Source organism: Corvus brachyrhynchos, unplaced genomic scaffold (assembly GCF_000691975.1).
Source record: "Corvus brachyrhynchos isolate BGI_N302 unplaced genomic scaffold, ASM69197v1 scaffold209, whole genome shotgun sequence".
Classification (NCBI taxonomy): domain Eukaryota; kingdom Metazoa; phylum Chordata; class Aves; order Passeriformes; family Corvidae; genus Corvus; species Corvus brachyrhynchos.
Window position 1 is genome coordinate 1,152,198 of NW_008246056.1, and position 14,263 is coordinate 1,166,460.

General features: G+C 38.2%; 1 protein-coding gene across 2 annotated transcripts in view; it reads left to right on the forward strand.

The window, feature by feature from the left end:
- The window catches only part of ARFGAP3 (ADP ribosylation factor GTPase activating protein 3), a 25,792-nt gene that overhangs the window by 8,924 nt on the left and 2,605 nt on the right, over nt 1–14,263 (forward strand). For both annotated transcript variants that reach the window (XM_017745770.1, XM_017745769.1), the window contains exons 5-14: nt 1,134–1,220; nt 2,076–2,157; nt 2,449–2,503; nt 3,491–3,539; nt 4,632–4,777; nt 6,878–7,003; nt 7,439–7,561; nt 10,081–10,218; nt 10,904–11,027; nt 11,948–12,038. In XM_017745770.1, the coding sequence (XP_017601259.1) occupies nt 1,134–1,220; nt 2,076–2,157; nt 2,449–2,503; nt 3,491–3,539; nt 4,632–4,777; nt 6,878–7,003; nt 7,439–7,561; nt 10,081–10,218; nt 10,904–11,027; nt 11,948–12,038 (1,021 nt within the window). The remainder of the gene's footprint in view (nt 1–1,133; nt 1,221–2,075; nt 2,158–2,448; nt 2,504–3,490; nt 3,540–4,631; nt 4,778–6,877; nt 7,004–7,438; nt 7,562–10,080; nt 10,219–10,903; nt 11,028–11,947; nt 12,039–14,263) is intronic.

Below are 14,263 nucleotides of genomic sequence, written 5' to 3' on the forward strand. Positions count from 1 at the left end.
GAAATAATATCTGGGAAAATTAGCAAGTTATGTAGAACTTGATGCTCTCCATCAGAAATGCTGAGGCAGTTCATGCAAGCTGTCAAAACACTGTTAGGTTGCTGACAAGAGTTAAGCAAAGTATCCAGAAGTGATTTCTGAAGTGTTAAATAAGTTCAGCAACAATTCTCTTCATACACAGAAAATATGTTTGCATTGCTTAATTCAGGTGGTTAAAATTTGTGACTGGTACACCTGAAGCTGATCAGATGAGTGGAAATTAAAAGCAAGAAGGCTTGTTTTTTTTATCTCTTACCTGTGCATCAAATAGCATGAAATTTAATGGATCAGTCTTTATTATTCATACTATGGACAATGTAGTTCACATTATCAAGTTCAGAGAATATTTCTTTTGACTTAGTAAACAGCTTAAGATGTGAAATCTGTTCAAGTAAATAACAATGTGCTGTATCTAAGCTTATGTTCAGTTCCCCAAATGACTCTGACAAACTGTGATGATCTTGTTTCAGTTACAGATTCCATTCAATTGTTTGATGCTAATTATTTGAAAAATTCAGTAAATACTTAGTAAATATTTTTAGTTGTGCACTGCAAACTTAAATGATTGTGTGCTATTTAAATTACTGAAGTAAATCATTCAGATAATTGCATTTATTACCAACCATCCCCTCCCCTGTTAAAAAATTCCTTTTCTGACTTACTGATAGAGCTGATTGTTGAGTGGTGAGGTGAGCTTGTACCTTCAGTATCCTTTCTGACAGAGGTTATTATTCCTGCATGGAGTAGGAGGAGCCATGAGAAAAGATTTGCCTGTGAGTAATGTTGGAGTGCAGATCACAGGTTGGAGTCCTGTCCTGCATTCCTGTGGCACTCTGGGGCCCCCAGCCCTGAGATCTGGCTTTGCTCGAAGCTCTTGGCTGGTCCACCAGGAACACATGAAATATGTATGAATTTAATAAAAAAGAGAATGTCATCTAGTGAACCTTGGATAAATTTTTAAGGAAAATTATGGACAAGAAAAAAAATCAATACATTTTTAACCTGAAAACAAAGCAGAGTTGTTTTAAGATTAATGCATTTGAAAAATATACATTCATGCAATTAACCTTTAAAATTCTGTCCCTTAATTTCAGCTGTGGACAGATGGGTGTGGAATGCCACCAGCATCACCTCACAACAAAGAGGAGGAGGATTTTTTTGCATCCCATGTTTCTACCAAGGTACAAATTACCTAATTCTTGTTTCCTTTCTAAACACTTTGGTTGACTGTGAGCTCTGTGGTGAAGATTAAACCCTGAAAGAAAACTTTATCGAGGAAAGGTAGGTCAGGGAGTTAATATTTATCTGCTTTTCATTCACTGAGTCTCAGAATCCTTCCTGGATGTGAACCACTTTGTAAGATGATCATTTTAAATGACCCAAATAGTAGCTAAATGTGGAATGAAAACCTATTTTTTTGTAGACATAACAATTCCACTTGGAGCTAGGATTTCTTGCTTGGAAGTGCTCTGATATAAATATACGGTGTTATACCTTGGGTTTTCAGTCAGCAAAGTGTAACAGTTCTTAAAACATTTGTTGTGACCTGGTCACAAACTTGCCTCTTGAGGGGGATGTGGGAGGACTCACCAGGAATGTTGGGACGACTGCTCACAATCAAAAATGAAGTGTGTAGAAAATGGAAAGTGCAAGAGCTTCTGGTGGGGAGAAGGTGTGGTGATTGTATGTAAATAAATGATCCAGCATACAATAAATGAATGTAAAGCACAGTTAAAATGTGTATTACTTGTTTTGATGGTAAACATGTGGTAAACAGAATTCCTGAGAGGGGAAATAAAAATGCTCAGGAGTGGATTGAAACCATCTTGTTTTCCGTAAAGGTAGAAATTTCTTGTAATTTTAATAGCTGGCCTTCTGAGTACAGGTTTTAATCTTAAAAGCTGTAATCATAAGAATTCAGTATTAATAAAGCAGTGATGCTTAGGCAGTCTTTAGCTCAGTGCTCATATTTATTTGTTGTATTCTATTTTCTTTCTATTTTCTGTGCACTTTTGATTTTGTGGTTTTTTCCCAAGGCAAAGGACACAGAGTGGGTTTTACCAGAACCAGTTTCTCTCCAGCACAAAACTTCAGACAACATTCCAGAATCCTGTGAAGGTATGACTGATTCTTGGTTAACAGGAAGTTGCATTTTTCTGATTCTCTTCGTTTAGTCTCTTTTTACCCTGCTTTAACAGCTAAATAACCTAACCATGCTAATAACACAAGAATTTGGGGTGCCTGCTGCTCTTTTAGTGACTGGGAAAGCTGTGATGGAAATACCACACTATGGTGTATCTGCCAGGCACTACCCTGAGTACAGTGAGATGTGTTTGATGTGTTTTAGTAACTTCATGCATTCTAAAGAGCCTTCTGATATTCTTACCCTTGTTATTCTTTACCTTTTAGGACCAGAACATGGACCAAGTGTTGATGGCCTTAGCACATCCCCACAGCCTGCATTTAGATTTTGCTCCCTTTTCAGAAATCTGAACATGAAAACTTGGACTGAAAAAAATCCTGTATTGCTAATGCAATAACTTCAATGCCCACACTCTTACACTTAACACTGAGCAGTTTATCCTACTGTGAGTAAGGAAAAAAAGCTGATGGAAATAGAATAGAATCAAGTACATCAGTGATTTGTCACTTTGAGGCTTGTCCTGCAGTGCCAGGTGTCTGAGAATGAAGTGTTGATTCTCAGCAGCACAGGGGTAGTAAAGAAGTGCTGGCTGGGCCTAACTCAGTGCTTTAGGCAGGTATGGTCTTCTTCACTGTTTTTATTTAGGTTTGGGTTTTTTTAGAGCTGGAGACTGCAAAAAAGTTCACTGGATGCACTTCCTGCTTTTCTCATTTGCACCTTTAAGACATGTTCTTCTAAAACAAGTGCTTTTCTTAGTTGGTTTGGACATCACAAGTTCTGTCTTATGGGAAGAATCTCTGTTCTGTGTATGCCCCTTTCCACCCAAGCTCAGAGTAGTTTATCTGTGTGCACAGGCAGCCAGTAGGAGCTGTTGATAATGCTTGTGATATCTAATGATGCAGGTATGTTTTATGTGTGTCACTGGTGGGTTTGAACACAGCCAATGCCTTTCTAGCCAGGAAAAATTCATCTTGGAAGTGATATGAGGTCAGGTGGACCTCAAGTCTGACACAGAATAGCAGGTCCTGCTCTCCTGTTCTGTTGACTAGCGGGAATCTGCAACAGACAACTGAGCTGTAATTTTATTTCTGTTGCATATTTTCAAGAGCTGCCAATCAAAGGTAGTTCCCCACATTTTCTTGGAGATACTCACATCTCTGTTCTGTAGCTCAGTTGAGTATCTCAGCCCCTCAGTGTGGAAAGACATTAAAGTAATAACTATTTTAAAGTTGATACTGTTGAAATTTTCTTCTGCAGTTCTGGAATTAATAAAAATTATATGTTAAGTAATGTACATTTAATCTTTGCAGAGAACACCACCTTTATAAAAAAGAAGCCAAATCAAGCTAAGAAGGGGGTAAGTGCATATAAACAATGAGTAATTTTAACTGTATTACAGGTCATTTATTTCGAGATAGTTTAAAGGTAGTTTACAGACTTGCTTCTGGTTGGGGTCTTAGCACTTTCTTAGCATCTGCTCTCTGCAAAAAGGCATGAAGAGAGTTGAGTGTCTCAGAATGATGGCTCAAGGAACAGGAAAACTGAGGAAGACAGCTTAAGTTTTGAATGTGTGCCTCTTGCAACTCAAGAAAACAGCCCTGATAGTCACCCTAATGCCACCCCGATTGTGGGCTGTCAGGGTGACAGCATGTTGCAGGGAGTCACTCCTTTTAAGTCTGGGCTACTATAGGACAAAAGATTTTGAAGGTTTATTTGAGCAGATAATTTAGATGAAATCCTTTTGTGCTGCCACTAGAAGGCCCTAATACCCAAGAGGAATTTTTTATTCAGAGCAGTTTGTGCAGATCTGTTCCAGTGAGAACAACAGAACTGGGTTCACAGGTGCAGGTACAGTTTGTGATCTGTGTGTGCATGGCCTGGAGCTTTTACATAAAGGCTTTAAAGCAATAAAAGGTGAAGATAAATGCATTGTGAAATTTATTGTTGTTGCAGTTTTGTAGGTGAGGACTTAAACACAGAGGAGACTAAGAGCCGCAGTTTGAGGGCTGTGCCACCATCTGAGTCAGCAACATCGTATCCATATTTGCAGTATTAAGTGGTTTTTAAATCTGATAATGGTTCCATTGCAACAGAATATATTATATTATTCTTATACAACCAAAGAAACCAAAGTTGTTCAATGTATTATATTTATTTGAGCCTGCCAATCTCTGAACAATTAAAACTGCAATACTTCCATTTTTCTGTGGGACTTCACTGCAAAGCTAACTATAAATTTGTAAGAAGAATTAGTAGAAGCAGAATTTTGAAGTTCAAAACATGAAAAGAAGTATTTTCTCTGCTCCAGATTTTCTGTGCTGTCTGCACATGCTCCCTGACAGGGTGTAGTGTTTGCTGTTGCTTTCACATCTGGCTGTTAGGTCAGCTGAGGTGGTTGTCTCAGTTATAATATTCAGGCTTTTGGTCTTTTGTTTTTCAATAATTCCAGCTTGGTGCCAAGAAAGGTGGTTTGGGAGCCCAAAAAGTGAGCAGCCAAAGCTTCAGTGAGATTGAAAAACAAGCACAAGCTGTAGATAAAATGAAGCAACAAGAGGATCTTCATGGTAGTAAGAAAACTGAGAAGGAAGAGCCACTGTAAGTATGAATTAATTATGCAATGGTAAACCATGAAGCCTAATTTAGTGAGCTAATTGACAGCATTTTAAATACTACCACAGATTAGCATATGCCAATAAAACTTCAGCTCCTACTTTAAAAAAATGCCCAAACAGGTGGGGTTAAGATGAGCCAAGCAGTATTTCCCCCAGTGCCCTTTTTTTGGCTATTAAATATATGTTTCAACAGTTGATGATTTACTGTAGAAAATTAAGTATTAAGAAGACTCTTGACTCTTGAATTTTTTTTACCCTATGCTAGTTACCTAGTTTGTTTTGACGTGGTGAACTCTGTTTAAAACAGTCTTTCCAAGAACATAGGGAATATTCAGATTAACTTGTACTTACTGGGTAAGAGCAGAGGGAGTTTAAGTATGTCTCGATTTGCCTGATGAAATTTTCAGCTGATTTATACTGGAACTGCCTTCATTTTCACCAAACCCCTTTGAATAATTCTGTGTGAGGCCTTGAATCTGTTTGTCCACCTTAATTAATAAATACTCAGCCCTAAAGCTCACATGCTGTTCCTGGTTCCTTCCACATTCCTCTGCTAAGTGCTTTTGGTTTTTAATATTTCATTAGTTGTCATCAAAATTAGACAAATAAATAGTTGGCTAGTGTACACTTCTACTGTTAGAGAGCTTAACATCCTCTCAAGTGCTAGAGAATCCTTCCTATAACCTTTTAAGAAATTTTCTGAATTATTACATAATTACAGGATCACTTTTTGCTCATGGTACCAAGGCCTTTGGTCTATAATCTCCTCCCCATTCCTTTTGCTCACTTTTATGTTGTCCTTGCAGAAATTAATGTTTTGGTTGAACTAAAAATACCAATTGCAAAGGGATCATTTGAAATATTTTAACCACAAAATCATGGTTCTTGGTGATTGCCAAGAACTACCAGTGGAGAGACTCTGAAGTAACAACTAAATAATAATAAAAAAAAGGATTATTCATGTATTATTATTCTTTATCAGTATTGTCTTTGATTGTATAATTTAGTTTGGAAGAAAGTCCCAAGCAGTGTCTTGGGTTTTGTGTCGGAAATGTATAAAATCTAAATAGATCCAAGCCAACTTTAAATAAAGTTCTGCAACCTTTCTGCAGTAGCCAAAACCCTCTGGAAATGCCTGGAAACACAAAGGATGCACATAACACTTGAGTTTATGGATCCAGTCCCAGTGGAGGCAAGAGAACTGTATTTCCCTGAGATTATTATTTGGGAATTTTGACTGTAGGTGGCAGCAGATACCAAACTAAAGGGAAGGGTGAATTCTGCTAAAACTGTATTTGCTTCCAACTAATTTGTGTGGTGGTTTTAATTTTAAAAGCTTGAGTAATAAGCTTTCCTAAATTAATTCACTATGACTTTGTTATGTGGCAGGAATGGAAGTGATTCTTTTGTAGTTTAGTATTTAGAAGGAGGAAGAGTTCTGAGATTTGAGACTTTAAATGTGATTTTAAATTGGTACACAATTTCCTTATCTTCTGCTGTGCACTGACAAGAATAGATAGCTGAAATTACTTGTAAAAACTTGATCAGTATCCCCATTTGTTTTAATCAACAGCAGATAAAATTTTGATGTTCATAAAATAGATTTCCTGAGAAGGGCTGCTGATCTTTCTACTTGAAGTGCTGGGTAGATGTTACCAGTTACTCCTTTCTGCTTTGCAGCACGTCTACCAGCAGCATCCTAAATCTCATTTGCTTTTCCTCTGATAGTTCATTTGTACTTCATGCCAGTTGAGACTTAAGAATTAAAATATTGCTGAGTTGCTCATTAAGATCAATAAAAATTGTATCCCTTTTGACCTGACAAATTAAATTTAGGCAGTATTTCTGCAGTTCTGTAACCAAGATGAAAAACCTCAAGTCTCTGCTGCACTGGTATGACTGGAAAATAGTAAGATGGTTTAGAGGTAAGGGATGGAGACATAGCTGGGCCAAGATCTTCCTTAAGGGAAGACTTTAGAAAATGCAGTGCTGCAATAAATATTGTTAATGTTCTACTACTCTTCCTGGGCTGGTCATTCAGTGTAGCATTGGACATTTCTCTGGTAACTGTGTTTTGTTCCAGTGTATCATCTTTAAGGTTGGCCTACAGAGATCTTGATATTAAAGCAAGACAAGAAACCTTAAACCTCTCTGGTAAGAAGAAGGCTGAACTGGAGAGGCTTGGTATGGGATTGGGCAGCAACAGGAGGTATGTGAAGTTCTGGAAACTGTATTTGAAATACTCTGTGGTTTTATGCAGTTATCCCTCATTTTACTCAGGAAATGAAGAAATGGACTAAAGCATGTTATGGAAACTTGAGCAATATCAGCAAAAAACCTTCTCTTTGTCAAGGGGAGCTTCTGATAGATTTAAGTTCTAACCTGCCAGACAGAGGTCAACCTAAATTGTGTTTTCCAGCTGTCAGAATGGGCTTTGTGTTCAGAAGTCCTGCCCCTGTTTGAGAGAACAACAGTTTTCCAAGGCTTTCCTTTATTTTGTTTAATTCCTCCTTCCTTAAATGTGTGTATAGCTTGGGCCTTCTCAGCAAGCTTCAGAAACTGGATTTGGGCTTTCATTCCTTTTTTCCTTTTAGGGTGTGAGCTTTGTCATCTCTTTACATGCTTGTTTTCTTCCTGTCCCCAGTGGTATTTCTCACTCAGTCACCTCAGATATGCAAACAATAGAGCAGGAAACACCCGCAATTGCGAAGCCGAAGAAGAAGTACATGGATGATGTGGAAGACTCTTATTTCTCTTCTAGCTCAAGGTATTCTGTAAACTTTTGATTTTGGATGGACCTAGAAGCACATGCAGGTTCCATAATAATGTGCACAGTATTTTTGAAAGCTGCAGTGAAGGCAGTTTGAACCTGCGTACACGCCCAGCATGTTTTCAGGGGACATCTGAACCAGAAACGTTGTGGAAAAGTTGGCTTTGCCTCAGTGACAGATGGATTTGTGAAGAAGGGGAGGTAGCTTTGTTGGGAAGGTGGTCTGAACTACATGTTTGTAGATTTTATCTTGTCCAGAGTCTAGTCTCTGCTTGCACAGACAGTTGCCATATAAACTTTAATTTGCTGTATTCCAAATCCAGTGAATATTTTGTCACAATGACTTGTGTTCATTCCTTTTTTTTTCTTTCTTGTGCTACTGTCTTCAAATTAAACAAGCATTGAAGTCTGATATTAGAGATACTACAGATACATCATTGTCTGCATGCCAAATGCAAAAACTTCAGTCTTTTTGAGGTGGTGTGTGTTGGGTGTGTAGTGTAGGTGTCTGCAGTCCTATTTCAGATGCTTTTATGTATCTGAACATAAAATGTAAGCAAAAACTAATTGGAAAAATTTTTATCAGAGGATGAATGCAATGCAAATTATAAAATATTGCTCTTAGAGAAGAAAAATAATTAAATCTTACAGGCACTAATTGCAATGCACCAGCTGTTTTCTGGACTGAGAGTATAAACAGGTGTTGCTTTCATAAACTGCCTTTATTGGATGCGTGCCACAGAAACATGAGAAATTGTACCTAATTGCTTGTAGACAGGCAAATAAAAGCACAAAGGCTTTTGTGTCACTACTTTGTAGTGCAATCACTGCAGCAGAAATACAAATGTGGGCCCAAGGAAAGTGGCAGCAGTCTTGTAATAAAACATAGCATTTCAGTGCTTGCCTTGTTGGCTCCCTGAACAGCACAGTTACTGCTCTCAAATTATTCATCAGCTACCAGCAGGCAAAGGATAAATTATGGAGGAGGCTTTTTAATGTGTGGTGGTTGAGTGAATAGAGGATAATTGTAACCTGGCTGTTCCTTGCTCTTCTTGTTCTGGTTAGAGCTGGGAGGATCTAATTGGAGTTGGTACAGAAGTTCATTCTCTTTAAAGAAAGAACAGTCAGATTTGGACTTGTTAAAGGTATTATTATCCTTTATTTCAAGCTGTGGCTTTGAAATAGAGGCGGAGTAGCTTTAGCATCATCTTAGTATATGCCCAAAAGCAAAATAATCATACTGGATATTAGAGTGCTGATAAGTGAATTAAGCAAGCTAAAGGCCTCAAAGTTTAGACATATAATTGAAGCCTCTGAAAATCCTGAATTTTGATTTTTGCTTTTGCTACAGTTAATAAAATCTTTATTAAGTGTCACAATGTAAAATGTTATTTTCTGTTAAATGCAGTTTGTCTTTCTCTCCCCACCCCAAATACTGAAGAAGTATTTTGCAAAGCAACAATAATCTGAGAGGGAAGGTTAGAGAAAATAAACACTTCTACTCAAATCAGCTCATGCAGCCGCTGCCCAATGCCATGGTTTTGGTGGCCACTGTGAGACTGGAAAGCTTCAAATCCTTAAAAACACCTTGATTGATTGTTATTATGGAATTTATAAAATTGCTGTGGTTTCTTTTTGTCTGTCAGGAGAGAGACTCCTGCTTTTTGGCAAGTTCATTCCAGACCTGTCCCTCATATTTTCTGTGCTCGGTGCTCAGACTTTGCTCCTGCAGGTGTCACATTTCTCACAAACTGCAAAAACCAGTGGCCTGACCATTCATAGTGCAAACATGGAGAACTTTCTTTTTTAAAAGTATTTTTGACAAAATGCAGGTGCAGACTTTAATATTCTATCTAGTTCTACTGAGTGATTCCTTTCTCCTATCCCCTCATGGTTTTGATCATCTTTCTCCCCATCCTGGTTATAGCCAAACTTCAGGTAAATTTCTTCAAGCACAAAGGGAAATCTTAATCTTTGGCATTTTAATAGTTTTTGGTGGTTTATTCTTTTTCAAATACTTCCCACATATGCTGAGATATGTGTAGGTAATCAAAAGGGGAGAAGATCAAATAACCTACCAGAACTGACAAACATGCTTCATTTTTTTTTCCTTTTCTTTGTTTTGTGTTTTCCCTGCAGTTTTGATGTGCAAGAGAGGATTGTCTTATCAAATTAGGACTCACTTTCAAGAAATATGTTTTTAGCATTTAATTTTAATAAAATGTGCTGCAAAACACACAAGTTATTAATATTTTGATTTTAAAAAATATGGAGAACCAGAAACAAAGTCTTTCTTTCCTGTTCTGAGCTGTTGGATTCAACTGTACAAAGCTGCTAAAGCAGTATTGTGAAATCCAGATTATTCACTGACAATTGTCATTTTGGTGAAAACACACTTGCTAGTGAGCACTTATTATAGCAGTCATTATCTAACAACAAGCAAATACATTCCCACTTTTCAATAAGTAACAAAGCTCTGACTTTTCAATAGGTTTTTCTTTCTTCTTTTGTTCTAGGTACTATGATTCTTCAGATTTGAGGAGCAGCACTTTCTCTAAATGGGATGACAATTCAGATGCTTTTTGGAAGAAAGAAAATAATAGTAGAGACACTGATATATTGTTAACTTCAAAAAGCATGGGATTTTCAGACAGGTACACCAAGAAAACCAAACTGATTTTTGTCCAGAAAGCCCAGGTGTGTTAATGTGATTTGAGTCCTGGTCATAGTAGTTGGATTTTTTTCAGTCCATGGAAGGAGAATTTGGCCAGAACTTCCATCAGCAGTCAAGGGAACTCCTGACTGAACTTCTTTCATAAGCTGAACTTCTTACATTTTAAGCACTGTTTGTTGTGCTCAGAGCTGTTCAGTCCATGTACTGGAGGTAATTCCCAAACACTTCCAGCAAAAGAGGAAGTAGACAAAGCGTGGGGAGAAACTCAAATATTTGCCCTGTTCTGAGCATGTACCTGCTTTGTTCATTGTGTGATGAATCAAAGGAAACCTTGTTAACAAATGAATGAAAATCTGGCGTGTTCAGCTCTGAGGATGCAGGTACTGGAGGCACAAACAGCAGGTCGGATTGTGATGATAAAAAATATCTTTCCTCTATGACAGCTGTATTTTTATCTTTGTAACCAAGTAGAAAATACAAGAATGGGGGGGTTATGTGCTTGGTTGGTGTTTTCTGCCTCTGTTCCTTTTACTTTAAACCATACTTTTCATTAACCTGTAAAATACAGTTTGAGCACTTACTAAAGTGCTTCTTGTTTGATTCCTTTCCTTCTGCCATGATGTGAGGGAAGTTTCTCTCCCTGATGCAGTTTGTTTTCCTTCCAGGCCTGCATCTCGGCGTAAGCCTGAATATGAACCTTCTGCAAACACAGATGAAGCACAGAAAAAATTTGGCAATGTCAAAGCCATTTCATCAGACATGTACTTTGGAAGGCAAGATCAGGCTGATGTAAGTAGGAAGCAGTGATAAGTACTTTTGAATGTTAAAATAGTCTTTGACTATAAAAATGGTCTTCTTGTGAATCAGAGAGAAGGCAATGAATAGTAAGAAAAATTGGTAGAATTAGTAAGTTGATAGAATTATGTCCCCTTGATTATTTGTTTGATAGAACAAATTCCTGATGATTTAGAATTTAGTTTTAGGGAATTGCAGTTGCACATAGGACCATACCTCCATCATTCTTTTCTGATAGAAGTGGTAGACTGTGATTCAGCACTCCTGAATTTTGATAGAATCAGGCTTAATTTCTTCTAAATACCCAAACTGATGCCAACAAACCACTGCTAAAACATCTTCCTGTATCTGTTACATAAAAACGTCAATAATGTTGTAAAGCTAACCAAGTAAATAAGTTGTTCAGTGAATTGCATGGAGTTGAATCAGCCTAGAATAAAAACAGATTAATACTGTGCTGCATTTTGGAGGTGAGATGCAGATTTTTAATGAAAAATTAACAGTGTAAATATTAATGTAAGAAATACAATTACTGTTTGCAGGGAACTTGGAAAAAGTTGACTTAAAAGTGTCATGGGGTTGGAAGGGTCAGCAGGATGTTAACTGCAGTGCTTTCCCCTCCATTTCACATTTTTTAGTTACTGTTTTTAATGGTTGCATAGTTTTTCAGCAATTTTAGGGTAACTAACAGCGAGTGGGACCCTTGGTGTTGCAATGATAAAAGTCACTCTTGGGTAACTCAGAAATGAGATGGTGACAAACTCAGTGTTAGTGAAGAGAAAAGTGAAATGGGCACAGCTTTCAGTATGGTCCACTTCAGTTGTAAATGTCTGTAGTCTTTCAGATTATCTGACATGACCTCAAAAGGTGGCAGCAAACTGCTGAACTCCTTTTTATTCTCAATTCTTTCCCAGTATGAAGCAAGGGCTCGGCTAGAAAGGCTTTCTGGAAGCACATCCATAAGTTCAGCTGACCTGTTTGAAGACCAGAGAAAACAACCAACAGGTACAGATCAGAGTGAGAGCTGGAGCATGTGGGGAATGCAGGCCCTGACTCTGCTTCTAATCACAATTATCACTGTGTTCTGCAAGCAAAATGCTAATAGCTCAAACAGGCATGGCAGGTGCAGTCTTTGTTTAAAAACTAACCCCTTAAATTTCAGGTTTTGTGGTTTTTGGTTGTGTAAGTTCAATATTTTATACTGGGGGGTGTGTTGCAAATAACACAACTGTTTTGTAAATAACTTTTATCAAAGGAAAACTGTAATATATTCCAATGAGGTAACACTTAAATGGACTCTCAGGTAGTTTTTTTGATCAGTTACCATAAGAAGCTCATTAGCTGTCATAATAATAGTGGATCTAGGAAAAATCATTAATAAAATATTAGTGGACTTGAAATTCCCGTGTAATCTGTTGCACGGCATATCCATTCAGTGGGATATTAGCTTCTACCTCTGGCCTTGCAAAATTATTAAGGAAAATCTTCACTTGGTTTGTCTGTTTCAAAGATTTGTTGGAACACCTCACATTGGAGAGTGTAGTGCATCCAATCAGAAGGGGAGAAAGATTAGATTGACTGAAGCCCCTTGTTTTCTTTCCAACACTTCTTAGATTGTGCAATAATGTGCAATAGAAAAGGTGGGAAATACTGGAACATTTTATAGGCTTAATCAGTTGAGTTTCATTCCTTAACTTAGGAAGAAATTGGAAAGAGTTACTGAAGAACTTGAAATCTGTGAGTAATTATTCAAATAGGAGGGAAAAACCTCAAAACAAGTGTTTAGTTTGATCCCCTGAAAGCAAGTTTGAATACACTGACTAGCAGAGAAATAACTCCTGTTACTAGTTGCTTATGTAAAAAAACGGTTTAGTAATTTGAAATGCGAAAAGAAAAGTTAAAGAGGGAAGAAGATATCAAGCAGAAATCACAGTAAGTTGCTGTAGCCACTTGAAAGAGCATTTGCAACATGGTGTCATAAATTCACACTATATCAAGTGTACAGAAGCTTCCCTTCCTGCCTGTCTCTGTTACACCCCTCACCCGAGAAACTGTCACCTGACAGTGGCCCTTCTTGGAGAAATGTTACTGCACTGACAGTGTGTCTGGTGTTGAATTAATGCCCAGACTATTTTAGTTCCATAAAATAAAGGCAATCAGGACACTATCAACAAAAACACTGCTGTAGTTCTGCGGTCCTTGCCCGGATAAAACATCCTTTGCATCTAAAGTTGTTTTTATGAGCACTGATGAGATGTCAGGGTAGAATAGTTTGGGGCTGCTTGCTTTTGTACAGAATGCTGTAGGAGATTTTTAACCAAAGAGGGGCCTGAAAGAAAAAGCCTTTTTTGCATTATTTCAAACCTGATGCTTGTGAAAGTCAAGTGGCTGACTTGGAGGTGCTGATATGGAAGGAAACCACAAGAAAAGGAGTTGCTTTCCTGCCTCGTTTACAAGAACTTTTTCAGACCAACCAAACGTAACCAGCAAGTGATGAGAGAATTCTTGTGGCTGAGAAGTGGTTAGAGCTTCTCAGGTTATTTATGTCTTCAGATTTTATTTCTGTGACACTGATTTTAGTAACAAAAACGCCTGAAGCATTTGATGAGTGGAACAGATTGTAAGGAAGTCCAAATTACAGCTCAGAGATAGGGCTGTCTGAGAGGAATCTTGAAGATAATCTGTAAAGAGGATCTATAATATCTATAAACCCGTGCTGGGTTGAAGGATTGGAGGGGGAATTTCTCTGAGTGTAAGAAGGCATCTGTGCTCAAACCAGCTTCTTATCTTAGGTGAAACAAATTATCTCCAGGATGGTCTGTCCCAGCCTGCTCAGGAGGCAGGTGCCTTTAATTTACCAGGACAGAGGAGCTACAGGTTCCCTCTCTTTCTCTGTCTTCCTCCTCCACCCCTGTTCAAAAGACTAAAAGGAGTCTCCATTTGGAAAATGGTCTGGTTACTCCCTGGAGCCCCATTCATTCCCAAGATCTTTGGGGTGACCTCACTGTGGCCTTGCAGTGCCTGAAGGGAGCCCACAGGAAAGATGGAGAGAGACTCTTGGCAAGGGCCTGCAGTGACAGGACAAGGGGCAATGGCTTCACACTGACAGAGAGCAGGTTTAGATTGGATATGAGGAAGAAATGGTTCCCTGGGAGGGTGGGGAGGCCCTGGCACAGGTTGCCCAGAGAAGCTGTGGCTGGCCCCCCCCTGGCAGGGTCCACGGGCAGGGT